This window comes from Petaurus breviceps, unplaced genomic scaffold, assembly GCF_028583685.1.
Source record: "Petaurus breviceps papuanus isolate PSGF00001 unplaced genomic scaffold, PetGlider_PUasm1.0 171, whole genome shotgun sequence".
NCBI lineage: Eukaryota > Metazoa > Chordata > Mammalia > Diprotodontia > Petauridae > Petaurus > Petaurus breviceps.
In genome coordinates, this window is record NW_027185754.1 from 14,318,257 (window position 1) to 14,346,048 (window position 27,792).

General features: G+C 42.3%; 1 protein-coding gene across 2 annotated transcripts; it reads left to right on the forward strand.

The window, feature by feature from the left end:
- Positions 1–215: 215 nt before the first annotated feature.
- PLEKHF1 (pleckstrin homology and FYVE domain containing 1) lies at positions 216–27,512 on the forward strand. Of its 2 annotated transcripts, none has more exons than XM_069082574.1 (2): positions 216–374; positions 24,970–27,512. In XM_069082574.1, the coding sequence occupies exon 2, from the start codon at positions 24,984–24,986 to the stop codon at positions 25,836–25,838; it is 855 nt and encodes a 284-aa protein (XP_068938675.1). In that variant the 5' UTR covers positions 216–374; positions 24,970–24,983; the 3' UTR covers positions 25,839–27,512. The 2 variants fall into 2 exon arrangements, with proteins under 2 accessions (XP_068938675.1, XP_068938674.1); XM_069082573.1 differs by lacking the exon at positions 216–374 and adding an exon at positions 18,192–18,340.
- Positions 27,513–27,792: the final 280 nt, after the last annotated feature.

Here is a 27,792-nt window from a genome sequence, read left to right on the forward strand (position 1 = left end):
AGTTCCTTGAGAATGCAGCCCTGAACCCTAAACAGCCCAATTTTCCCCTGCATTATCATGGACCCAAGGTCCTTTTGGCCCCGCCCCACACAGGCCCCTGGCAGCACCGATTGGCCGATACTCACTGAAAGGGGGCGTGGCGAGAGAGGGTGGGGCGCAGACTAACCACGGAGGGAGGCTCTGATTGGCTAGGAAGCGAGGGCGAAGCCTGGATGGGTGGAATGTTGGGGAGTCTGAACGTTCCACCCTGGGACGGTCCGACCCAGAGTTGGGGCTGTTCCTGACGCCGCTCTTCTCGGTCTCCCGCCCGGCCCGGCCCAGCCCGGAGCCAGCACTGGTCTATTGCAATCCAACCAGGATCCTGAAGGGATAAGGTAAAAAGCCCCGTCTCTGCCCTGGGCGCAGACCACTTGCAATCCTCCCGCAGGGAGTTACCCCAAGCAACCTTTTTGTCCTGCTTCCTGTCCCAGAGATGCTCAGCCTGTTTGGTGCTGTTGAACTCAGATCTGGTTCAGATCTCTGCTGGGGAAACACCCCTGATGTGCCCCCTGAACCCTGTCCTTCGACTCCCCCAGCCCCTGCCTCCACTCTGTTCCATCTGCCCTTCCCTCTTGACCTCTCTTTAGTCCCATGCTCCCCGTCTCGTGCACCCCCAAACTTTGCACTCTGGCCTCTCCCCAGGTTGAGCTATCCCCCTTTTAATCTGCCTGTCCCCTGACTTCTCCATAATTCTATTGATGACACCACCATCCTTCCTTCCTCATGGTGCTTCTCTTTCCTTTACCCCCATATACAATTCCTTGCCAAGCTTATTGATTCTACTTCCATAATAGCTTTCCCATTAGCTCTTTCTCTCCAAGGTCACTTCAGTCATCCTAGTTCAGGCCCTCAATCCCTTCTTTTCTTCACTGTTCTAATAGCCTCCACCTTTAACTTCCCATCTCCAGTCTGTCCTTGCTCCAATTCATCCTTCACACACTGTCAGTATGTGAATCTTATTAATGCACTATCATGATCATGTCATTTCCCTTCTCTGAAACCTTCAGTGGCTCCCTATTGTCCGTGGAATAGAGATATTATGTAAATACAAACACTTGACATTTAAGGCCCTCCCACAAACAGACTCCAATCTACTTGCTCAGACTTGTCTCATACTAGTACCCTTTCCCGTATTCCAAGTTCCAACAAGCCTGGGCTCATCTATGTTTCTCTTCTTGTCCTGATGCTTGTCAGAGGGCTCACACCATCCTAATTATTGGAACAGATTTTCCTGACCTTTGTCAGATTTTCATCACAATTAGCCTAAACCTCTCCTTTACAATTATATTGCTTCTTATATCATAATTATTCATTTCTTCCCTCACACACATTAGATTGTAAACTCCTTGAGAGAAGTCTGTGTTGTAATTATTATACTCTAGTTTCTAGTCCAGGAAAATACGTTATAGTAGGGGAAACAGAGTATTTGGAATAAGAGGACCTGGATCTATATCTTACTTTAGCAGGGTCACTTGAGACCTGGGAAAAGCTGGTAAAGTGGAGTCCCCAGAACTACAACCCTAGGCAAGGGTTTGGGGAGACTAGGTCACCTGAGAACAAGGCCACCTTCACAGTTGGAGGCAGAAAAGAGGAATCAGATTTCAGATAAAGAAACTCACCCCTATGGGTCTAGTAATGGCCCTTTTGGGGAAAGCTATAGACTTCGGGGCAAAAACATCTGAAAAAAAACAACCTTACCTTAGCTTTGGATGAATAATCCATTCAGTGGGGATGTAGTTTTGGTCAGTGAGGTGTATAGAGGGGGCTTTTGAATCCCATGTGTTCTGATCATAGGGTGGTTAAATGCAAATTCTATCTAGACTTCAGAGTCATGGAAGTCTAGGGTCAAGGGAAGACCACTGGGGCCTTTTCTTTATCCTCCTCACCTTTGGGGTAGTACCTAAAAATGACTCCCACTCAGGTAGTGAGTGGAAAGTTACAATGTCAGTGATTTGTAGCATGGTCCTTGGCCACTAAGATCTCAAAGCACTTCGTAAAATGAATTGTAATCCTTCCTTTCCCCATAAGTCAGTGATGCTATAACTTGTCTGGTGAATCCAAATGATTTACTGATGACATAAGGCAGCTCCTGTCCACCCCCCTGCTTAGTCTTCCTCTAACTCCTCTGTCAGAAGCCAAACCTGTAGGTTTTAGAGCCTGAGTAGGATTCCCTTGACATACAGCATTTTGTTGGACAGGCCCACTTTGCAGAATATAACCTCTTTGAAGGCAGGGACCATTTTGTTGTTCTCCTTGTGTTTCCAGCTCCTAGCATAGTGCCTAGTACATAGCAGATGCCTAATAAATGTTTATTGATTGATGGATGACCATGCTCAATGACAGAGCTTAGACAGTACAGAAGAGGTTAGGGATTTTTCCAGAAAAATCCAACCCAGGACCTTTACGGGGTAAATTCACATTAATTAGCATTGAGCACACAGTCACAGGGGACATGATAACTATCTTCAGATAATTGAAGTTCAGTCGTTGGGACAGTCGTTTCAGGACAGAACTAAGAGCAATAGATGGAAGTTACAAATGGGCAAACTGAGACTTGACCAGAGGGAAAACATTGCAACAATTCAAACCATCCAAAAATATAGTAAGCAGCTTCCAGAAGTAATTTCTAGAGGTCATCAGGCAATGGCCTGATGGATGGCCACTTGTCCTGTTCCTTGTAGAAGGGATTCTTGTTTAGGGATGAGTTGAACTGAATGATTCAGGGAGATCTGAAGTTCTACTATTTTGTGGTCCTGTGATATGGCAGGCTGACCACTGCCATGTGGGGCATAGAAGAGAATTCTTAATAGATAAGGCCCTACCTCTGTGTCCTGGCCTCCCAGGAAGGATAGAGGGAAAAGATGTGATCCTTTCAATGTAGGGCAGTGGAAGGCCCCTAAGGTTGGATATCTGAAGACTTGGATTCAAGTTTCTGCCTAATTCACTATGACAATGGGCGGGTCCATTCACTGGTTGAGCCAAATGATCTCAAGTCTCTTCCAGTTCTACAAAACTCTGTAATCTTCATTGGACACATAGAGGACCTGAGATGGAGAGGTGAGGAATTCTCTGTTCATTGAGATCTACACATCCTCCATGCTACTGACTCTTTTCTCAGGCTGGGTCCTCAGAGCAGATGAGAATTCTTCATTGATGGTTGGAGTTTACATTTGCTTTACACTTTTTAGAAGCAATCTACCATCCTAGGATCACAGATTTAGAAGGGACCATAAAGGCCAGCTAGTCAAACCCCTTAATTTTTTGCACAAAGAAACTGGCACTTAGAGAAGACACGTAACTCGCCCAAGGTCCCACCCTGTGGCAGTTAGGATCTGAGCCCAGCTCCTCTGACCCCACACCGAGAATTCTTTCCACTGCACCATGTTTACATCCCCTGCATCCAGATTGTTGGTGATTTGAGTTGGGGTATCTTGAATAACTCTGTTGCTACTTTTCTTGCTTAGATATAAACAAAAGATGATTTCCTCCCCCTCTCACCCCAGGTGTCTTTCTCAAAAGAGCCAAGCAAGTCCCAGCTGCTTCTTTTCCTATGACTACTGCTCCTTAGCCACACCCAAAATTCAGGCCCAAACTGAGTGTTGGTGAGCTGGGTTGGCTCTCACTGTTCCCACTAGCTGGCTAGCTAAAGGCTTGTGATTTCCATCTGGGCTCAAACAGCCAGGGAAGTTAGTTGTATCCTGCTGGCCCCTGGAATTGCATTGTATTGTACACGTCAGCCCTGAGGGACTGCCAAGACCTTGTGATTTGGGTCCTGTTCTGCTGAGTAAATGTGACCTGCCCTGCCAGCTGCCCTCGGTGAGATGGTTCTGGCATTGAGTGGAAAGAATACTGAGGGAAAGAAACTGGGACAGTGCCATATTAGGGGGCACGGCAAGTCTAGTCTTGTTGACAGGCCAAGGGGAAAAAGGGACAGTATCCTAATGCAGGAGGATTTGTTCATTCATAACCACCAGGTCCAAATGGAGAATAGTTTCAAATGTTCCCTGGCCCTGGGAAAGGACTTAAGAATTGAACTCAGTACCCAGGGTGGGGCTCCCAAACCTTTCTTCATGTCATGGATCTCTGGCTGTCTGGTAAAGCATATAGACCCCCTTCTGAAAATAATGTTTTTAAATGCATAAAATAAAATAGGCAGGATTACAAAGGAAACCATCATAGTAAAAAATAAAGCTCTAAACTTTGTTTTGTGTTTGTTTTTTCCCAACCTAGTTCACAGGACCCCTGAAATCTGTCCAAAGACTTCAAGTTTAATAAGGTCTATCTAGGGAAAAAGGAGACTTAGGATCTTATTGACATAGAGAATTCCTTATCCCCATACTAATCATCCCCCACTCTGCAACTTAAGAGTCTTACACTGCTGCTTGGGGTTCTAGGACCATAAGTGTCTTGCCCAGGGTCGTACAGCCAGTATGTATCAGAGGCAAGAATTGGACCCAGGCCTTCCTAACTCAGAGACCAGGTCTCTACCCACAAGGCCCCAATGCCTCTCTGTACGAGTATTATTATCCCTGTCTTACAGATGAAGAAATCAAGGCTCAGAGAGGCTTATGATGTTAGAGACGATACTTAAACACCAGGCATGATATAGTGGTAATGTGCTTTAGACGTCAGGCAGTTATCACCCTCTCTGAGGCTCAATTTCCTTCAAATATAAAAATTAAGTATTTGGTGATATCTATGGTTCTTCTTAAAGCCTACCTGAATATACTGTTTAGTGTACCACACATTGCCTCTTTTGAGAAAACAAAAAATGAAAGCTCTATTTCCTGCCCTCAAGGAGCTTACAGTCTAGTAAGGGGAAGTAAAATATGTACATAGGTGACTGATCATAGGCAGAAGGTGATAAATGCAGTTGATGTTGTGGAAAGAATGGTAGATTTTATATTAGAGGACCTGAGATCATTGCCTTGTCTGACTTTGGACAAGTTTCTCCCCATGTCTGGATAAGATGATCTCTGAATCCTATGATTCTCTTATTTTGTAAAACACTGAAAGCAGCAATTATGTATCCAGCCCTGACTAAGTGCTACAGTCGATACAGAAGCATAAGCTATGGTTCCTGTCCCTTTGGAATTTACAGTTTAGCCACAGAGATAAGATTTGTATACATGAAACAGTAAGGAACAACCCAAAATGGAATCTTAAATTGTGTGGCATACACAAGGTTCATGGATTAGATTGAGTTGAACTTTGCAGGATAAGTGGAATTTGGGTAAGCAATGGGGACCCAGCAGGAAGAGCAATGTGAAAAAAGGTCCAAAGGTCAGAACAGATGAGGTGTAAGTGGGGTCAGTGGGGAGACTGGCCTACGTAGATCAGTCAGTCGGTCAAGAAGCATCTATTAAGATTAGAGGAGACTTTGAAACTCAAGGCTGAAGGGTTTCAACTAAATCTCATTACTTCAATAACTGTCATATTTGGAGCCTGGAAAAGTTAATTTGGGCCATTTGGAGAGATCACATGGCATAGTGGATTCAGGGCTGGACTTGGAGTGAGAAAATATAACATTTGAATCTGGTCTCAGATACTTCCTAGCTATATGGCTCTAAACAGGTTACCCCTTGGAACATCAGTTTCTTCTTCTCTAAAATGAGGAGAATAATAATATCTATCTCACATCATTACTATGAGAATCAAATTGGTTAATAATATGAAGCACTTATGAGATAATGATGTAGTTTACAAAACATGAAGAACTATATAAATGCCAGCTATTATTATAAAAGGGCAGCTTTAGAATCAGGAAGGCTCCTCTGAGTTCACATCCAACCTTAGACACTTACTAGCTAAGTGACCCTGGGCAAGTCACTTAACCCTGTTTGCCTCAGTTCCTCTGTAAAATGAGCTAGAAAAAGAAATGGCAAACCACTTCAGTAACCTTACCAAAAAAACAACCAAAATGGGGTCACAAAGAGTCAGACACAACTGAATAACAGCAATTATTTTTAAAATGGGGGATTAGAGATGGAAATGCCATTTTCTTTTTTTTTCAAAAAGAAGCAAAGCACAAGGCCTGAGAGAGAGGGACAGGGAGAGATGACTAGCTTGCAAAGAGTAAGCGGTAAAAACTGCCTTAGGTCTATAAGTCTCTATCTGCTCTGGGGAGGGCCTAGTCTTGACCACATATTTGATGACCCAGGCTGATGTGAGAAGCAGTAGGTATAGTAGAAAGAACATAGAATTTGTTTTCAGAGGACCATGGGTTCAAATTCCAATAAGGGCCCTGCTTCCCTATTGCATGTGATGCCAAACACTTCAGCTCATCTCAGCCTCACTTTCCTCGTCTATAAATAAAATAAGAAGGTTTTATTTAATGCTCACTTGATTCCCTTCCACCTCTAAGCCCTTTCTGATCATAAGGAGTTTTCCCCACTCTGATGGCTATACTATAGAAGGGAATGGACATTTATTAAGTACCTACTATGTGCTTAGCACTTTACAAATATTATCTCTTAAAATTCCTTTTGGCTATTCCCTAGGGAGGCTCATCCTTGATGGTGAGGATTGGCATTGCTAAGCCACCCTTCCTGTAGGGAGTCATTTTAGTGGATGGAAGCATCAGTTACCAAAGGCTCCCTGAGAAATCCCCATTCCTCTTACTGCTCACTTTGCCTTTCTCTTACTCACTCATCTTTGAGGCCACCTTGCTCCATCAACTTTGGCTCCATCTTAAAGTACCATTGAAAATTAATTGCCAAGTCGTTATAGTTGTTGTTTTGGCACTTATTTAATATCTGTGTGGGAATTTTTTTCTCCACTCCAAAGATTTTCACTGGTAGGAAAGGAAGATTAGATAATGCCCAGATGTTGCCATCTCAGCAGATGGCCTCTTTCCCCCTCACAGTCTGAGAAACAGTGATATGAAAAGAGTCTAGAAAGAGCAATTATTATTATTTTCCATCCTGAGGCAATCAGACCCCAAATTAAGTGGTGACTTTTTAATTTGCTCTTTGCTTTTCCATCCCTAAATGATAGCGTTTTACTTCACTGGTAAGGAAAAATGAGAGCTTTCCATTTTTCCAGACTGCACTGTATTTACCAGGAAGAAAAATCTTCAAAACATAGGGAAACCCACTGAGTGAAGAGGAGCTGGGCTTTAAGTGAGGGTAATCATGACACCGTGAGTGTGAAATTGGATTCTGACCTAGGGAACAGTATTGGTGAGTCTCTGGCACAGGTAGCTGCCTGAGCTGTAGGTCCTCTGAACTATTCCCAGATGAGTTCCTTCCCCTTCAGAGAAACAGGGTAAGCATTGTGTCTGGAATGGTGTCTGGCAGCCCTGTGACTGATGGTGTCGTTTTTTTCTTCCTTTAAGGGAAGAACATAGCTATTCTAGGTACCATGTGTATGGGAGAGCCATTCAGACCTAAAGGAAAGGGGAACTTCAAGTCACACATAGCTTGCCCCAGAATCATAGAATACCAAGGCTAGAAGGGACCTCAGAGGTTAACACATACATGAACAAGAAGCAGATCTATGGCTTCCCTGTTTTCTCCACTGGACCACTTCTAGTGACAGGGTACTCACTACCTCTTGAGACAACTCATTTATTATACAAGGTAAGAGCATCTGCAGCATAAAGCTTTTAGCAGACTGGGTTCACCTTAAGTTGGGACAACAGAGGGAGAATGGCATTTTTAAGGGTACAAACTCAAGCCACTGGAAATAAGCAAGAAAGGCCTGTGGGGCCAACCCTGTATCTGTCTCTTGAGGTACTCAAACAGGTATACATGAGGCCGGAAGTGTGTGCAAATGACGGGACTAGAAGGCTGTAGTGTAGAATGCTTTCTTGCTAATTAGCATGGTGCCTTACACAGAGGGCATGATGCTTGATGTTTCTTGTTGAATTGTTAGCAGCAATCTCCGACTTTCCACAATGTCTCATCATGTCTTTCCCAAAACTGTCTCCTTGAACTCAGTTGTGTCACTGCCTCTCAGAAGACACTTGGACAAGATTTAAAATGGGTACTGGGGAATGAACAGTGCTGGAGACACCTGGTCTCATTGAATGGGTTATTTGCTTGGTACCTCCTGCCTCCATATAGATATCAGAACCTCCTCCCCAATCCCCTTCTCTCCCCATGCACCCTTACCTCTAAATGCTTTCTTCTTCCCTACCACAGTACTAATACCCCCACCCGTGCATTCAGAACCCCCATTGTGTGGCCTTCCCCCATTAAAAGGTAAGCTCCTTGAGGGCACATTTTGTTTGATTGCATTTGTACTCCTCAGTGTTTAGCACAGTGCCTAACATATAGTGCTTACTAAATGCTCCAGCTGGCTAGCAATTTACTGATGGTTTTGAAATCTGTATCTAGTCTGTGCTGGAATAGAATGGAATAATATATAGCTCAAGAATGTAGTGTGGTGCAGGGGGTAGGTGGCCAACTTTGGTGCCAGGAAAACTTGGGCTGTAGTCAGGATGATCATATGACTCGAGGCAAGTCATTTAAAACTTCTCAGTGCCCCAGATAACTGTCTAATACTAAATTGCTGAGCATTCCTGATTCAAATTGAAAAAAAGGGAATTTCCTATTCCAAAAAAAGGGAGTTCCCTATTCCAATGAAATCACAGGGTCAGACTGTATATCATCACAGGATGCTTAGCTCTAGGAGTCTTTTGTTTGTATTGGAATTTGGTTTTATCCAGTACTGTTCAGATAAGTGGGTATTACCTGGGGCTTTTGAAATCTTGATACTGAGACTTCTTGCAATGGTATTTGACCCATATAATCAGTTCAGCCCTCCTCCCCATGTCTCCATGCCCCACCCCTCCTTCCGTTGTGTTGACCCTGAAGTTCTGGCCCTTTGGTCAGTGGTTTTATTAAAAAAAAAAAAAAGACAGTATCTAAGTCCTTCCTGACTGCTGTTTTGTGGAGCTCAAGGAGACTTCAGAAGCTTTTCAGAAGGGCCTGCCAAAGAATTAGACTTATGATCCTCTCACCCTTTCCCCTCCACCCTAGATCTTGTCAGCTCCTCCTCATTATTTGTTCTGAGTCATTATCTCCCCTCCAGTCTTGTTTTTCTGCCCTTTACGCCATAATTTCAGGCCTTTTCCTCTCCTCCCACCCAGTTCTCCATCACATCCAGAGGCCATTGCTGAGAGTAGTACCCACCCAGTTTAAATATGGACAGCATCTCCTGTGTAATTTGGGCAGGAGCTCAGTGGGTAATCATGGAGAAGGGTGTGGGGTCCGTGTGGGGTCTTGCCCTTCACCTAGAACCCTACAGCCGTTCTTGGGAAGTCAAACATTCTATCACAGTTGTCAGACTTGTCGGCTCTCATTCTACAAGGCTGGATCAGTACTGACCATCTACCCTGTCTCAAATTCTGAAGGCTTAAACAGATTTGAGCTAAGACACGTGAAAGCACTTTAAAAAGTGTAAGGCAAAATATGATTTTAAGGAATATTAATATTCTCATCTTTGTTAATAAAAGAAAAAGAAAGTTATAGATTATAAAATTTTTTTAAAACAGTCCACTACTTACAGTCAACCAACCAACCAATCAATATTTATTAAGGATCTACTATGTGCCAGACACTGCCAAGCACTCCTCTGTAGCATAATGAGATACACACAAGTTTATAGATTTACAGCTTGAAGGGACTTTAGAGTTTATTTAATGCAGCCCCCTAATTTTACAGTTGAGGAGACTGAGGCCCAGAAAGAGTAAAGGGACACACAAATAGAAAGTAGCAGTTATGGTTTGGACTTGGAGCCTCTTGATATGTAAGCCTCTTCTGAATCAGTGGCAGCCTGGGATCCAGATGGTCAATAGTGGGGAGCCCCACCCAAGTCATCATAGATAAACCAATTGTTGTTGTTTAAGGGATCTCTGTATTTTTGGCATTTGTGGACATTCCAAAGCCAGTGACTTTTAGAAACAGCATGAACTACATCTATGGGTAGGAAGGGGGAGAGGGGGATTAAGGCCATTACCCTGGGGTGATGGCCTCCTCCATCTGAGAGCAGATCTAATCTCCTTCCTCAGAACTTTGACTAAATGACTACTCAATGGTCAGAAAATAGTTTGTGTCTTTTGCTAGGCTAGAGATTGTATATATCTGTGCCTGAGAAGGGGAGTAGGAAGTTCACCTGCTTCCTCTTCAGAGATCGGAACTGAGTCATGCATGGTGGGTAAAGCTTGGGTAAAACACATTTCTCTTCATTTCCTCCCTTGCCTTCCTCTAGCACAGACTTCTGAGAATGCAGAAGCCAGAAGCCATGTCTGTTCTCACCCAAATTAGGCAAGTGGGCCAGTGACACTAAGGTTTCTTTTTATTCTTCCTCCCTCTATCTCTCTTTCTCCCCCTCACCTTCCCCTTCCCTCCCTCCTCTGACCTCAGGCCTCAAAAATTCTACATCCTTCCCCCTCTGAGTTATCTACTACCCTGACTTATCTAACACTTCTATGATTTATATGTCAACAAGAATTTAGATTTGTAGTACCTGGGGGCACCCCTGAGACCCCAACTCACAACTGACAAGGCCTACCCCAGGTTCAAGATATTCTGTAAGTCTGTACCCACTTAAAACCATATCTCATGAGCCCCCATGGGTGTGTTTACATTTACTAGTTATCTGGAATACATAATTCAAATCAAAGATCTTCAAGAAAATATTAGTCAATCAAACATTTTATTAAGTGCCTACTTTGCTAAGTGTTGGCAGGTAGGTGACTGAATGCATAGAGCACCAGGTCCAAAGTCAGGAAGACTATTCTTCCTGAGTTCAAATCCCACCTCAGACATTTATTAGCTGTGTGAGCCTAAGCTAGTCACTTAACCCTGTTTGCCTCAGTTCCTCGTCTGTAAAATGACTTAGAGAAGGAAATGGCAAACCACTCTAGTATCTTTTCCAAGAAAACCCCAAAAGGGGTCATGAAGAATCAGACACAACTGAAAAATGACTGAACAGATGCTAAGTGCTGAGGATACAAAGAAAGGTGAAAGATAGTCCCTGTTCTCAAGAAACACAGTCTAATTAGGGAGGCAACATGCAAACAACTATGTAGAAAGAAGCTACCAACAGGATAATTTGGAAATAATCAACAGAGGGAAAGCACTAACATTCAGGGAATTGGGAAAGGCTTCCTGTAGAAAGTGGATTTTAGTTGGTCCATGAAAGAAGTGAGGAAGATCAGGAGGCAGAGGTAAGGAGGGAGAACATTCCAGGCATGAGGGAAAACCAGTGAAAATGCCCAGTCAGGAGACAGAATAAGAAAAGTAACCAAAAAAACTGTTCTCCCATTGAGCTTGGACACTTTCTTCCACAAATACAAATACCATCAGTGGTAAGAGTAGGAATGTGTGTGACCAGGACACATGCATGAGGAGGTACATATAGAGAACACATGACCAGGACGCACAAGTAGAAAAGCAGCTTTATGCTTCTCACATAATGGCCTGGAGAGGGGAAAGTCTAGAAGCAGAACTGATGGTGTCTTTTGGTGATTTCATCTTGCTGATTCCACTATGTCTTTCATGGTTGGAAGTCTCTTCCAGGTGTGCAGAATTTACATGGTACATGTGTATATGGCATGTAGTCTATGCCTGGCATTGCTCCCTGATGATTCCAAGATTTCTGCCAGGCTCAGGTTCATAGAAGGCAAGCTTCTGGAGCTATTTTCTTCCTCTGTTTTCTACTCTTTTAGTTTCAAGCACAGAGGCCTTTAATAAAAAGTATTTATTTATTGCTAGTGCTCTTTTAGAAGCAAAACCTTAACACACCCATTTATTGGACTAACCAAGAATTCTCCAAGGCTGTTCTCCCATAGCAAAGGGTGTGTCTGTTTCTAGAGAGCCTTGGCTAAAATAGGCATTTCTTTCCCCAGGGGAGATTCCTTGAGCTAATCACTAAGTTCTTTAAACTGTACATTAGTCTCAGCTAACTAGTACTTTGCTTTCATTTTCCATTTTTTTCCTCTCCAAAGTCCTATCAAAGTCCTTACTCTGACTTAGGGTTAGAAATACCTAACGGCACCTTCCTTAATTTCTGATTTGGGATCCTGTGTCCCCAAAGCTAGCAAGGATGAGCAGTGGATGGAGCACTGTGCCTGGTTTCAAGAAGAACTGAGTTCAAATCCTGCCTCAAGACACTAGCTATATGACCCTGGGCAAGTCTCAGTTTCTTCAACTGTTAAATGAGAATAATACTAGCACCTAGCTCCCAGAGTCATTGTGTCTGCTTAATAAACACTTACTTCCTTCCAACCTTACACACTCATTTCACTGAACTGTGCCATGGGAATGCCACAGAACTTTGTAGATATCACCCCCATGTAGTTTTTTGGGGGAACCCAAAAATTATTTTGGATGTATAAATAAAGCTGAGCAAACACTTAAAAGCTAGGGCCAGAGGGCCAGGTCATTATCCTCCTAGCTGCATTGTGACCTTTTAATATGTGTATGTAGCCCATTAAAAATAAATCAATTTAATTTAATTAAAAAAAAACTTTTCCAGGCGTTAAGCCCACTCTACATATTGACAAGTTGGAAACTCAACTGCCTAGTAGAATAAGCTGTCAGTATGGGTAAGAAAGCATTTGCTACTGCCCCTAGGGAGCTCACCTCCCACTTTCAAAGGAAGTCTCTAAGAAAGTGAGCTTTGCTATACAGAATTTTGCTTTCCAGCCAACTTGTTTCAAATTCATCTGTTCTGTATGTCACAGGATACCTGAGGTGTAAATTAGTTCTTTCTAGAACATAACTGGTTCCCAAAGATCATTTCCCAGATTGAAATGTTGGCGCACTGGCTGTGGCTCATGGTCTTGGCAATGAAAACCCAGATGGGGAGATTTTGCTGAGCCTTAGGTATTTGTGGGTGGAGGCGGAGTGGGGAGTGGGATCCCAAAGAAAAAGAACTCATTGATTGAATGTAAATTCCTTGAGTGTAGGGACCCTTTCACTTCTCTTGTCTTTGTGTCACCCCAGCATCTAGCACATTGGTTAGTGCAGAATAGTTCTTTAACGAATGCATGTTGATTGACTGATGTAATATAGTGGAGAAAGCCTAGAATTGGAATCAGGATACAGTAGGCTAAAATCTTGCCTCTTTCATACTACATGTTTACATATTAGCTGTATGGCCATGGACAGAATACTTTCCCTCTCTGAATGTCAGTCTCCTGCATTGTTATGAGTAAAATACCTTGTAAACTTTAAAGTGCTACATAAATGTGAGTTATATTACTTTTTATTACCAATTTAACAAATATCATCAGCCTTTCATTATACAAAGAACAAAAAGAAAGGATTCCATGTGAAACTGAATTGCTATTACATACAGTTTTTAATAATTTATATCCTGGGTGGGTCCTGTATATAAGTTTTAAGTGACATTCTGCCATTAAACATAATGGTAGCAAAACTGCTTTGCTTCTCTATATACCCTTCTGAATTTTATTCTGCTCTCTGTATTTTTTAATGTTTTATTGATGTGCTTTTCTTTCTTCCTTTTTCTTGCATTTCCCCACTCCTTCCATAGTCTTTCCTCTACCCCCCCCCCCAAAAAAAAAGGTCTCTTGTATTTAGGTATATTCTAGAAAAAACAAATTTGAACATTGACAGTGCCTGAAAATATTTATCATGATTCACTTCTAGTCCATCATCTCTTTGCTAAGAAGTAGGAAGCATGCCTTGTTATTGAGCCATTATTGGTCATTATGTTGATCACAATCCTTGTCTTACAAAGTTATTTTTTTTCATTCTTGAAATCATTGTATAAATTGTTCTCCTGGTTCTGTGTACTTCATTCCTCATCAACTCATGCAAATTTTGCCAAGCCATATTGGTCCCTTTTGTCATTTCTTATGATACAGTAATTTTGTGTTGCTTTCACATACCATAATGTGCTTAGTCATTCCCAAATGGATGGTCATATGCATTGTTTCCAGGCTTTGCTATGCTAAGAAGTGCTGCTATAGATATTTTGGTACATGTGAGCCCTTTCCTTCTGTCTTTGATCCCTTTGGTACATATGGTAGTAGTGCTATTGTTGGATCAAAGGAGATATAAAATTTAGTGATTGAGGAGGGGGGCAATTTAATCCCAGACTGATTTCCAGAACAATTAGACCAATTCACAGCTCTATCACCAGTGGAACCAGTCCTCCGGAAAGATTAGTGTGCCTGTCCTCCCACTTCCCTCCTACAAGCAACATTTTCCTTTTTTATCTTCTTTACCAATGATGTTACTTCTTATTTCAGTTGTTTAATGGCTCTATGATCTCATCAATGTGAGTACTTCCTCCAACTGTGGTCATTACAACTCATTTCCAGCCCTTCCTCCTTCATAACTCTTAGCCATATTTTCCCATAAATCCTTCATGGTTGGGTCAGGGGAGAGGGAAGGAAGCCATCCAATGCAGAAGAGGCCATTTTCCAGGTCTTTTAACATCACATGGGTACCATTTGTACTGAACTATCCCTCTGTCAGCCCTTGTGCTTATTAAGTGACCAGCCTACACCCTTATCCAATCATATGTATTCAGTATGCTATCTTTTACATAACTTCTTGTACACAGATCATCACTGGCAACAGGCTACAGTCTATTTACACCCACCATGTGACTCTATTGCCCTTTGTACCTCCAGCATTTTTTATCCTTCAGAGATTGTGGCATTCTATGATTCACATACATCATTGGAAAAAATATTGGGATTAAAATGTTGGTTTTGTTTCAAGGAGAAGCTTGGGATCATTGAAAGCACTGTGTAATTTCCCAAATGCCATCTAGCCTCCTTTCTTCTGTTCAGGTCTGGTCCCAGCTAATTATCCTTCTGAGGTGTCTGTCTAAGACATGTCCTGTTGGATTAACTCTATGGCAGATCCATCCAACTCCATATCATAATGTGGACTATAGGCATTCGTCACCCATTTGGTTTTTCCTGTGTGAATTGCGAATCTGAATCCTTCTGAGAGGCTCAGAAGTATACTGGGGCCTAGGGCAATCAGCACTATGCCAGCTCCAATTATCTCCTCTAGGCAAATGAGTCCCAGATCTGCATAGCTAACCCTGGTATCTCTCCTGAGCTCTAGGCCCACTTCACCAACTGCTTGCCATCTATCTCCAAACTGAAGTCTTGTAGGCACCTAAAACTAGATGTGTCCAAGACCATAAAGCTGTATTATAATCATCTTTCCCAATCTAACCCCACCCCTTCTAGTCACCTGGTTCACAAACTTGGAGTGATTCCCTTGTGTTTCTTCTGCCTCACCTACCATATATAATCATTTGTTTTCCCCTCAAACCCTCTTCTCTTTCAAGCCTCCCCATCTCTATTAAGATACATTCTTCTAGTCTTCCAGGTTTCTAACCTTGGTATTATCAGCAACTCCTCACCCTCTCTCATACAGTATATCCAGATCTTTTCAGATGTTATCACTTCCACTTCCACAGCATCTCTTGCATCTGAAAAGATTTTTCGTTCGGGTCCTTCTCACCATTCACCTAGATTACTGCAACCATCCCCAAGTGGTCTCCATGTTTCAAGTTTCTCACCACTCCATTCCATCCTACACACAGCCCTCAAAGTAATTTTCTTTAAGCACAGATCTTTCTATGTGACCTGATCCATATTGCCTCTAGATACTCCTCTGTTTAGCTTTTAAACCTGACTCCAACCTATCTTTCCAGTCTCCTTAGGTAATATTTTCCTTCCTTTATTCTGGGATCCAGTAAAACTGGCCTTGTCACTCTGTTCCTCACACATAACATTCCATGTCTCATATCAGGTCCTTTGCTCTGCCCATCCCAGGAACATGGGATATGCTATCCCCTCACATCTGCCTCACAGAGTCTCTTGTTTTTCTTCCAGATGCAGGTTAGACACCATCTTCTTCCTGGAAACTTACCCTGATCCACTCAATTGCTAGTGCCCCACCCCAGCTACCTCATCTTTTTAACTTTTACAAAATAGTATCTGTGTTTGCTCACTTTATATTTATGCTGTAATTATAAATGTATCCAGCAAAGAAGAATAAGAAGGGGCAGCTATATAGGAGAACCAGGAGAGAACAGTGCCATGAAAACAAAGAGAAGGGAGAGTATCAAAGAAAAGTGTCAGTTGCGCATTAAAGCTTTAGAGAGGCTGAGGAGATAAGAGCTGCAAAGGGGGGGGCACTGAATTTAGTTATTTAGAGAGGATGGACAGTAGTAGTTGAGTGGTCTGGTCAGAAACTAAATTACAGGGCATTGGGAGGTGATGATATGGAGGTGATGAGTGTAGGCAGCTTTTTCTAAGAGTCTGACTGTGAAAGGGAGAAGAAAGATAAAATGATAGCTGGAGGGGGGAGGGGCATGTAGCATCAAGTGAAGGGATTTTTTTAGGATGGAATAGATTTGATATGTTCATAAACAACAGAGATGGAGCCATTGAATAAAGGCAAACTAAATCTTAGAGAAAAGGAAGATCGAAGGGATGTGCTCATGGACAAGATGGGAGGGGATGGAACCAAGGGTGTAGTAAAGGGTGTAAGTAAAAGGGTTAACTTTGGGAAGGCAAAAGTTCAAGTCTTCCTCTGAGACTGGTGCAAAGCTGAAGAGAATAGGGTTAATGTTGAGAGGGTTTGAGGAATAGAATTGGGGAGAGGAGAAAGTTCAGGACTACTTCAAGTTTCTCATTAAAGTAGAAGATGGAGTTCCCTGAAAGGAAGGGGATGAAGTGGGGTAGATGGTTTGAAGAGAAAAGAAAGGGTTTGAAACAGATACTCTGAGAAATGAGATCATCAGTCAGGCAAGAGTTAAAGGATAGGATGTATCTGGGCATTAAGTCACATCAGTTGATAGTGGACTCAGCACAGTGACTTTTTTTTTTTTTTTGGACACTAGGTCTCCTTATCTCTTCCATGTGGAAAGTACAGTGGTCACTCATAGGCCTGAACTTAGTACTAATTGGCATTGAAGTTTTAACTTGGATACTCTGTTTCCAGCCTGGACTGGTTCACCCACTCCTTAGAAAGGGTGGTGGCCTCTGTTTCCAGACATTCACCATATTGATTCCACACTTAGTGAGGACACCTGTTTAGCTTTGGCCCCAGCTCAGAACTCCCCAACTCAAGCAGTCCACCAGCCTCAGCCTCCCCAGTGTCAGAGATTATGGGCATGTGTTACAATGTTTGGCAGTTCTGTGATTTCTTCCAGTCACATAATGTTCAGTAGTTTGTGGTTGGGATTAAAGAAACTAGATGGTAGATGTAATCCAGGTTTGGGGTTTAGAAAGGGATGAATGGTGAGAGGATATCCCCTGTGCTTGGAAAACTCTCCCTCCTCCATTATGATCACTGACCTCTCTCACTTCTTTTAAGTTCCATCTAAAATCCTGCTTTCTACAGGAAGCCTTCCCTAACCCCTCTTAATTCTAGTGCCTTCCTTCTGTTAATTATTTCTGTTTACATAGCTTAATTTGTACATATCTGTTTGTATGTTTTCTCCCCCATTAGACTATAAGCTCCTTGAGGTCAGGGACTGTCTTTTTCCTCTTTTTGTATCCCCAGAACTTAGTATAGTGTCTTGCACATAGTAAGTGATTAATAAATGCTTATTGATTGATTGATTATAAGTCAAGGACTATAAGAGTAGACAAAAGTATAAGGTTAAAATGCTTAACTATCATGTTAAAATTGCAAAAGGAAAAAAAAAGTGAGACTAGAACAAGGATGATGGACAGAGAAAGCCAGGACAAATAGAGTGACTGGGGGTTGAAGGGAAGACAAGGATTTAGGAGAGGTTCTGGACGGTGGAGGTATAGCATTTTGTGTATACTGGAATCAAGAATATGCCTCCCCCCATGAGAATGAAGTGTAATAAAGGTGCGCTTTAAGGGAGTTAGGGAGGTTGATGAACCGGGAAAACAGGGTGTTTGGAAGAACATCACACGTATGTTGAAAGCCCTCAGTATAAGGTCAGGAGTTGGAATGTAAATAAAGACTGTGAGCTAGGAACCAAACTCCTTGGAACCAAGAGAGAATGACCTATGGGTCAATAGATAACCACTACCTAGATCTTGCCAGGGTTATTTAGCTAGAAGAATGAACCTCCAGGCAGGAGAAGTGGTTGAGTAATGGCTGAAGGGGATGGGTCTGGAAGTTGCTAGAGGAGCAAGGAGTTTGTCTGTTTTTCCATGTGACTCAGAGTGTTGTGGGGGAGGAGAATCAGAGAAGTTGAACCCAGTATTGGGAGACAGTGGCCAGAGATGCAGTGTTCTGGGAGGAGCCAAGTTTCTGTGATGGAAGGAAGATGGAAGGAGCTGGAAGGGAGAAGTCTGATCTGAAGGGAGGTTTGTTAATAATGATATGGATTTCAGAGGGTATGATGGAAGTAAATGGGGACAAGGGAGGGGGAGAGGGGAAGTAGATGAGGGTGATGAATCAGAATATGCAACCAAGAAAAGAAGGTGTTTTTCTGGGCAGTTTTCAACTACCCCCACCCCCATCCCCCTGCAGCAAGAGGGGGTATGGCCAGTCCCAGTGATCTAGTGGCAATGACTGGTCTGGGTGGCCAGATGGCAAGATCCCTGTATCTGGATCTGCAGGGATGGAGGAAATATCCATATCCTCAAGGACATAGATCCCATTAAACACTGATTGTATTGATATTGATATTTAGAGAATTGTTGAATAATTACTTCTTTGGCTACATCTGTCAAGAAATCTTGTATGAGCTTAACTTATGCAGGGGAGATATCATGTTGGAAGAGTGCCTATAAGACTAGATTTTTTTCCTACCAAGTTAAATGCTTTTTCAAGACTAACAAACAGAAAACACAGTAGAATTTTGTTTTCTCTGTACCTTTCACTCAACAGTGTAAACCTTTCTTTGAATTTCAAAACTATAAAAATGTGTCTTCTAGAGAAAATGGTATGAAAGCTTTCTTGTTTCCTTCTCATAGTTTCAACATTGATACATTCAATATGTGTGTGTATTATTCTCATAAAGATTTTATGGAGATGAGGAATAGGCATACTTTAACAATGGAAGTTACTTTCTTGGTATACTTTTTTAAAAAGAGAAAGAGAAATAAAGCCATCTATGATTTTTCTTCCAATTGTTCATTATTTTCTCCTCTCTTAGCTATCTTAAGATTTCTTAGGGGAGGCTAGGTGGGACAGTGAATAGAGCACCGGCCCTGCAGCCAGGAGGACCTGAGTTCAAATCCAGCCTCAGACACTTAACACAAAAACTAGCCGTGTGACCTTTGGCAAGTCACAAGTCACTTAACCCCAATTTCCCTACCTTCCCCTCCTCCAAAAAACAAACAACAAAAAAAAAGATTTCTTCAGTCACCCGCAAACATGGTACCCAGCACAGATTTTTTCTGGGTGTGATTGGTCTAGCTGTTTTTCCATTCTTTGGTGACATTTCCACTTTGTAATATGGCACATCCAGGCCTGAAATGTTACCATCCAAAAAAGTGGTTGTTCCATTTCTATCAATGAAGAAAATATTTTCATAGTTTATTATTTTTTTTTTGGAGGGGCAAAGGCAGGGCAATTGGGGTAAAGTGACTTGCCCAAGGTCACACAGCTAGTTTTTGTGTTAAGTATCTGAGGCCGGATTTAAACTCAGGTCCTCCTGACTCCAGGGCTGGTGCTCTATTTACTGTGCCACCTAGCCATCGTTTGTTATAGAAATGTTGATGCATACTCTGTTTTCCATTCCTCTGTTCTCCTCCTTCCAGTTATATCTTTAAATGCTCTTAGGTTGCTTTGCCTAATTGGGTCTCATGACAAGCTTTCTGCACATTCGTTTTTCTCTCCACCATTACTTGATGTTTTATGAAGTAATACAATGAATAATAGGTAGGGGACAAGTCATCCTTGCTTTAAAGTATACTAGGGAGATCACTGAGATGAACTGGCATAGAATAGCCTTCTACTTTCTAAGTTGATATTTTTGAAGCCAAGTACAAGATAAGAGGAGGCAAGGTCAGAAAAATTCATCTGAAAAACAATACAGGGTTTTGAGTGGGTTGAAACCTCAACATAAGTCAATGGTGTGTCTGACCACTGGGGGAAAAATGCTTGTGCAGTCTTAGGCCACATGAAGGGAAACATTGTGTCCAAGACCAGGGAGATTCTATTCACTCTGGACCCTGCCTCAATCAGATCCCAGATGGAGCATTGTGTACAGTTCTGGGTGCCACAGCCTAGGAATGGAGGACATTGGTAACAGTGGGCATCCCCCACCTCACCTCTTCTTTGTCCACACCCCTGTCTCAGTGCTCAGATCTGCTCCTATGCATTCAGTGCCCATCTCCATGAAGATGACTGCCAGCTCTGTATAGAGATTCACAGTCTCTCTCCCTCTGGTCCTGCATTATCCTGTGTTCTGCCCCCTTCTGGGCATCTCCAACTACATGTCTCATAGCTATTTAAAACTCACCATATGCAAAAGAAAACTTAACATATTTTCCCTCAAAACACTCTCCTCCTCCAAACTTCCCATTTCTATAGAAAGCATCACTATTTTTCTGGTCACCCGGGTTTGAAAAGTTTAGCCTGTTCCTCAGTTCTCTCTTTCCCACACTAATAATAACAGTAACAATGACAACACTTTAAAGTTTGTAATATCTTTGTGAGGTAGGTACTATTATTTATCCCCATTTTACAAGTGAGAAAACTGTGGCTGAGAGAGGTTAAGTGACTTACCTAGAGTCATATAGTTCATAAGTGCCAAGGGTAGGATTTGAACTCAGGTGTTCCTGACCCCATGTTCAGATCTCTATTCACTGCACCCCCTAGCTAATTCATATCCATTAAGTTGGCAAGTTTATTATTTATTGTGTTCATATAGCTATTATTTGTTGATTTTTAAAAACATTTGATTTAATGGATCAAAATGTAGACTTGAAGGTACCCCTCTAACAAGGTGTCTCCCATGTCAAGATTTTGCTTCTGTAACATTTTACTACCATCCATCTCCTCTCCGTTTTCACAACCTAGTTCAGTTCCTAATCACCTCTCACCTGAACTGTTTCACCAGCCACCTGATTATTGTCCATTTTCCAATATCTCCCATTTCAAATCCATCCTTTGCACAGCTGCCAAAATAATTTTCCTAAAATTTAAATCAGACTATGTCACAGACCTGCTCAAGCCATCCTCAATGGCTTCCTTTTGCCTCCAAGATAAAACACAAATTCCTCAGCTTGACATTTAAAATCCCTCTCAAATTGGCTTCAGCCTACCTTTCCATACCTATCATACATGACTATCTTCCAGATATTCAACATTCCAGCCATGCTGGCCTATGCTCTTCCCCAAACCTGATGTACTTACTATCTTCCACACTTCCATGCCCTTTCACAGACTGCTCTCCCCCCTCTCCATGCCTGTAATCTCCTCTGCCTCTTGGAATCCCTAGAGGAAGGCAATGCAGATTCCTTTTAGGCATTACTGCTCATCCCTCTAAAGATTATTAAGTATATACTTAGATGTTCACATGTTGTTCCCTCTCCCTCTATGAACATGCACAACTAAGAGAATGCAGCACTTAGCATAGGGCCTTGCACACAGTAGGTACTTAATAAATGCTTGTCAAATTGGATGAACTGGAATCTCCAGAGGAGGGCAGCCAGGATGGTGAAGGGGTTCAAGATTAGGACATTGGAGGATCAGCTGAAGGAACTGGGGATGTTTAGCCTAGAGAAAAGAGGAATGGGGGGGAGAGAGAAGGGGAAAGGAGTATGCTACTTTCCTTCAAGTATTGGAAGGGCTACCTTGTTGAAGATTAGCTGTGTTCTGCTTGGCCCCCAAGGGGCTCTACTTAATTTCATCTCCAGTATCTCCCCATGACACTTCAAGGGCTGGCACTGTGTGTGTCTTCTACTTATCATACATTGTATTAACCTCATAAAACAGAAAATAAAGGTGAAGGAAAAAATAACTTTGCAGAAAGCTTGCCATGAGACCCACTTAGACCAGATCACCCTAAGAACAGACACATGAAAAACAGAATAGATCTGTCAGAAAGGTGGATTTAGGCTTGATGGAAGGAAAAGCTCCCTAACAATTAGGACTATCCAAATGCTTAATGAACTCTCAGAAGGTAGTGAATCCCTTCTCATCAACTGCTTCCTATAGATAGGATCCTTTTTCATATATGTATTAAACTAGATGCTCTTCACTATTTATTTATTTTTAACATTCTTTTTTTTTTATTTCCCTCACCCACTGAGAAGGCAAGTAATGTGATATCAATTATACATGTGAAATCATGGAAAACATATTTGCATATTAGCCATGTTGCAAAAAAAAAAAGTAAGAAAAATAAAGTGAAAAAATTATGCTTCAATCTGCAATCAGACTTCATCAGTTTTCTCTCTAGAGGTGAATAGCATTATAGCATCGTTCAAGAATCCTGTGGAATTGTCTTGGATCATGGTATTTATCGATCAGAAAAGCTAAATCTTTCACAGTTCATTGTTACAATATTACTGTTACTGTGTACAATGCTCTCCTGGTTATGCTCATTTCATTTTGCATCAGTGCATATAAGCCACCTCAGGTTTTTCTAAATCCATCCAAAAAGCATAATAACAATTCATCTAAAAGAATAAAAGGTCAAGAATATCAAGGAAATCAATGAAAACATAATATGAAGAAAGGTCATTTCTTATAGTACAATAGTATTCCATCAGAATCTCACACCACAACTTCTTCAGCCGTTCCCCAATTGATGGGCATCCCCTCAATTTCTAGTTCTTTGCCATCACAAAAAAAGCGGCTATAAATATTTTTGTACATAGAGGTCCTTTTCCTTTTTCCTTTATCTCTTTGGGATACAGGACTAGTAGTGGTATAACTGAGTCAAAGGGTATGCAGTTTTATAGACCATTGGGTGTAGTTGCAGATTGTTTTCCAGTTTGGTCAAATCCATTCTCAATTCTACCAATAATGCATTAGTGATCCAATTTTTCCACATCTCCTCCGACATTTTGTCATTTTCCTTTTCTATCATGTTAGCCAGTTTGATAGGTCTGAGGTGGTATTAATCTAATTAATTTGCATTTCTATTATTAATAGATATTTAGAGCATTTTTTTGATATAACTATAGATACCTTTGATTTCTTTTTCTGAAAACTACCTGTTCATATCCTTTGACCATTTACCAATCAGGGAATGGTTCTTATTTTTATAAATTTGGCTCAGCTTCCTATATATTTGAGAAATGAGGCCTCCATCAGAGAAACTTGCTGAAAACATGTTTTCCAAGTTCCCTACTTTCCTTCTAATCTTGGCTTAGATCTGACAGGTACATTTTTCCATGTTTCCCCTGTGATGTTACCCCTTATGTTTAAATCATTTCTTGTTTATCTCTTTTGACCTTATCTTGGTATTCAGCATGAGATGTTGGTCTATGCCTCATTTCTCCCAAATGGCTTTTCAGTTTTCCCAGGAATTTTTGTCACATATTAAGTTCTTATCCCCAAAACTTGAACCCTTGGGTTCATCAAACACTAGATTTACTGTGATCATTTACTACTATATATTGTGTACCTAATTCATTCCACTAGATCCACCACTCTATTTCTTAACCAGTACCAAATTGTTCTGATGATTTCCACTTTGTACTATAATTTGAAATCTGACACTAGTATCACCTTCTTTCACATTTTTTCATTGATTCCCTTGATATTCTTGACCTTTTGCTCTTCCAGATGAATTTTCTTATTATTTTTTCTAGATCTATAAAATAATTCTTTGGTAGTTTGATTGGTATGGCACTAAAATTAATTTAGATAGAATTATCATTTTTATTATATTGGTTTGGCCTACCCATGAGCAATTAATATTTCTCCAGTTGTTCAGATATATCTTCATTTGTATGAAAAATGTTTTGTCATTGTATCCATATAGTTCCTGGGTTCCTCTTGGCATGTAGACTCCCAAGGATTTTATATTATCTACAGTTATTTTAAATGGAATTTTTCTTTCTGTCTCTTCCTGCTGGTAATTTTTTGGTAATATGCAGAAATGCTGATGATTTATGTATCCTGCAACTTTGCTAAAATTGTTCATTGTTTCAGCTGGATGACTTTTGATATCTTTTGTAATTTTTTTTTTTAAAGCAGTTGGGGTTAAGTAACTTGCCCAAGGTTACATGGCCAGTTTTTTTTTGTGTGGATGTTAAGTATCTGAGGCCAGAACCAATCCTGGCTCCTCCCAACTCTGGGGCCAGCGCTCTTACTCACTGTGCCACCTAGCCACCCCTATCTTTTATAATTTTTTATCTCCATTGTTGAAGGGGTACATTCAGTCAGCAAGCATTTATTAAATGTTTACTGTATGCCAGGCACTGTGCTAAGTGCAGGGGATACAAGAAAAGGTAAAAAAAAAAAGTGTGTGTGTGTGTGTATATAAAATCTCTTTCTTTGAGGAGCTTGCATTCTAATGAATAACAAATACAAATAACTGTATATTCAAGTACATACATAAAATGTACACAGAAGAAGAGGGCATAGATACCACTCTCAGCAGATTTACACTCTAGGTCAAAAGACAAACCTAACTCACATAAAATAGTTAAATATGTAAGTGGATGAATGAATGGACTTGAATACCAGCAGTCTGATTCAGCTTTTACATCGTTGTGTCTTCTACCTTGCATATGGCTTTGTAAGTGGTAGATGCTAACTAAATGGTTGTTGAATGAATGAAGTGTCCCCTAGAGAATCATATGGTACCATCATGCTCAAATGAGCTAACCATTGAAGGAGTCCTGGAAGTAGTGTCCTATACCCAGTGAGAACTCCTTCAGCATTCGTGCTGGTGTCTGGGACAGTGTCTGACATATTATATGTATTCAATAAATACTTGTAGACTGACTGATTATTTGCAATGGCCCTAACATGATGTCTAGGCTATAGCTAACAATACTGACTTATTTTCTTTACCTATATCTAGGGAAGATTGAGAAGATGGTGGACCACCTGGCGAACACAGAGATCAACAGCCAGAGAATCGCAGCCGTGGAGAGTTGTTTCGGGACATCAGGGCAGCCTCTGGCATTACCAGGCCGGGTGCTCCTTGGCGAGGGCATCCTGACTAAAGAGTGCCGCAAAAAGGCCAAGCCACGAATCTTCTTCCTCTTTAATGACATTCTGGTCTATGGCAGCATTGTGATCAACAAACGCAAGTATAGCAGCCAGCACATCATCCCTCTGGAGGAGGTGACCCTGGAGACCCTCCCCAACACCTGGAATGCCAAGAACCGTTGGATGATCAAGACATCCAAGAAGTCATTTGTGGTGTCAGCTGCCTCCGTGACTGAGCGTGAAGAGTGGATCAGGCACATCGAGGAGTGTGTGAGGCGCCAGTTGCGGGCCACAGGTCACCCCCCCATCACAGAGCATGCAGCCCCCTGGATACCAGACAAAGCCACAGACATCTGCATGCGCTGCACCCAGACCAAGTTCTCCACCCTCACCCGGCGGCATCACTGCCGCAAGTGTGGCTTCGTGGTCTGTGGGGACTGCTCCCGGGAACGCTTCCTCATGCCCCGCCTCTCATCCAAGCCCCTTCGAGTTTGTGGCCTTTGCTATCGGGAGCTAGTGGCAGAGAAGCGGAAAGAAGAGGAGGGGGATGCAGAAGAAGGGCGGAGGCAACCCCAGCAGGACCTCGCTCACTCCCGGGGGACAGCCTATGGCGCGTCCAGTGGTGAGGATGAAAGTGACAAGTCAGATGAGGAGAAGGACGGGGGCTCAGCTGCTTCCTGGCCTTCAGGGTTGGAGTTCTATGCCTCTGGGGTTAAGTGGTCATCCTTTCACAGCTAACCTTGGTCCAAAAGCCATTTGGGGGTCTGGTTTGAAGGGGACAGGGAATCCCTCCAGCAGTTTCTTTTCTTTACAACAGTATGTGGTCTGTTTGTCCAGACTTCTTTGGTGAGGACTTGGAAATTGGACACTACAGGACAGGTTAGAATAGATTCTGAATTCTGTCCACAGAGTCTCATTGTGCTGCTTTATGGGCAATGAGTGAGAAGTGGGGGAAAAAATCCCTCCCAATACCTATCCTCTAAGAGACCTGCTCCCTTTGGGCAAGCTTTTCCTGTTTATCTGGATAGGGAAACCAGGGTGTATTCGGAGCTTCCCACCCCCACAGACTCGGGCTACAGCCTCTGCCTCTTATCCAGCTGAGCCAAGGGAGCATGATGCAAAAGACTTTCAGAACCTGAGGTGGGGGAAGGCCCAGAGGAGACTGAAGGAGAGCAGGTATTTTCTTCTTTTTTTGGTGCTTCAGCCCATGATCATCTACATCCAAGAGAACCTGCTTTCCCAAGGACAACTCACTTCCCTGTTTAGTCTCCCACTCCCACTTCTCAGCATTGGCTGTGCAGACCCCTAACTCCTCCGGTCTGAGTTCTCGGGCCTCGCCCAGCAACATCACTGCTGCAAGTGTGGCTTCCTGGTGTGTAGGAGCTGATCAGAAACATTTCCTCATGTCCAGGCACCAGGCTGGGAGGGGCCTAAGACCCAGTGTGGGTCCCAAGAACCCTGATAACACCTGAAGCCAGATGCCCAGAGATGCCTCTTGAGTAAGCAACCCAGAGAGACCAGAAGTGTCTTGGTCAATCCTATCCCCTGGGTGTATGTCTGGACCTGATGTTGACCTCTCTAGCCTGAAGGGTATTACAGCAGTAAAAAAGCCACATTTCTATAGTCCAGAAAAGGGTAGGGCAGCCTTATGGCATCCCAAAGGAGCTGAGAGGGAAATTGGATCAATGTTGACATGACTGTGGTATCTCCTATATGTTGTATCAGTCCAAATGTTCAAAGTTCACAATAATCACAATGCATCTCATACCTCTTCCACGTCTCATCCTTTTCTTCTCTCCATGCCACCAGTCTGTATGAGTGGAAGGAGAGAAGGGGGAAGAAGGAGGAGTGAGGAGGAAGGGGCCACGAGCGGGGGCCACGTGTACCAAGAAAGGCATGGTTGGGAGGGAAATGCTTATAAGGCATTGACGCAGATATAGAGACATACTTGTCTGTTGAACCAGAAATCTGTTTTCCTTGGCTTGTCTTCTTTGAAGGAAAGCTCTCCATCCTTGTCCTGAACTCAGCAAGGTCTGTGCTTTCCTGGCTGGATTCAGTAAATCTGTCTTATTTGGTTTAAACTGTCTAATTGATGAGTTGAAAAAAGGAAAAATTTTCAGCCGAATGCTATTTTATTTTGAAACCATACTTTGATATATTCTCTTGGCTTGAAGGGAACCGTCTCAGAGGGCCTGAATGGATGTTTCTGGCCACTTAGTTTGGGGAATCTTATTCCTGCTCTATTCCTCCTGTCTATATTGGCTCAGGCATAGAACTCATCATGGCCAAGGGTGGAAAAGGCACAGGGAGGACAAGCTGGTCTCACCACCACCACTACAAATCTCCCCTTGCTGTAAGTGGGACTAAGTCCCCATGGGTGTGTGAAAAGATGACTGAAATTTCACCATTAAAGATTCATTCCTTTGGGTTAAATATTGTTCTCTTCCTCTTAAAAACCCAGATATCCTTGAGAGAAATGAAATATGTAGTCCCTAACAGATCAGTGTGAATGAGTTATCAAGATTGCTTATCCTCCTTGATCACAAGGGGAATGGAACATAATAAAGAAATGGGCCCTTAGAGGAAGGGCAAAAAAAAACCCCACAGAACATGGAGACACTGTTTGTCTGTAGTACTCCTCAGACCCTCACCGTTTTGGAGCCTTATGGGGAACTTAATCATTGTTAAGGAG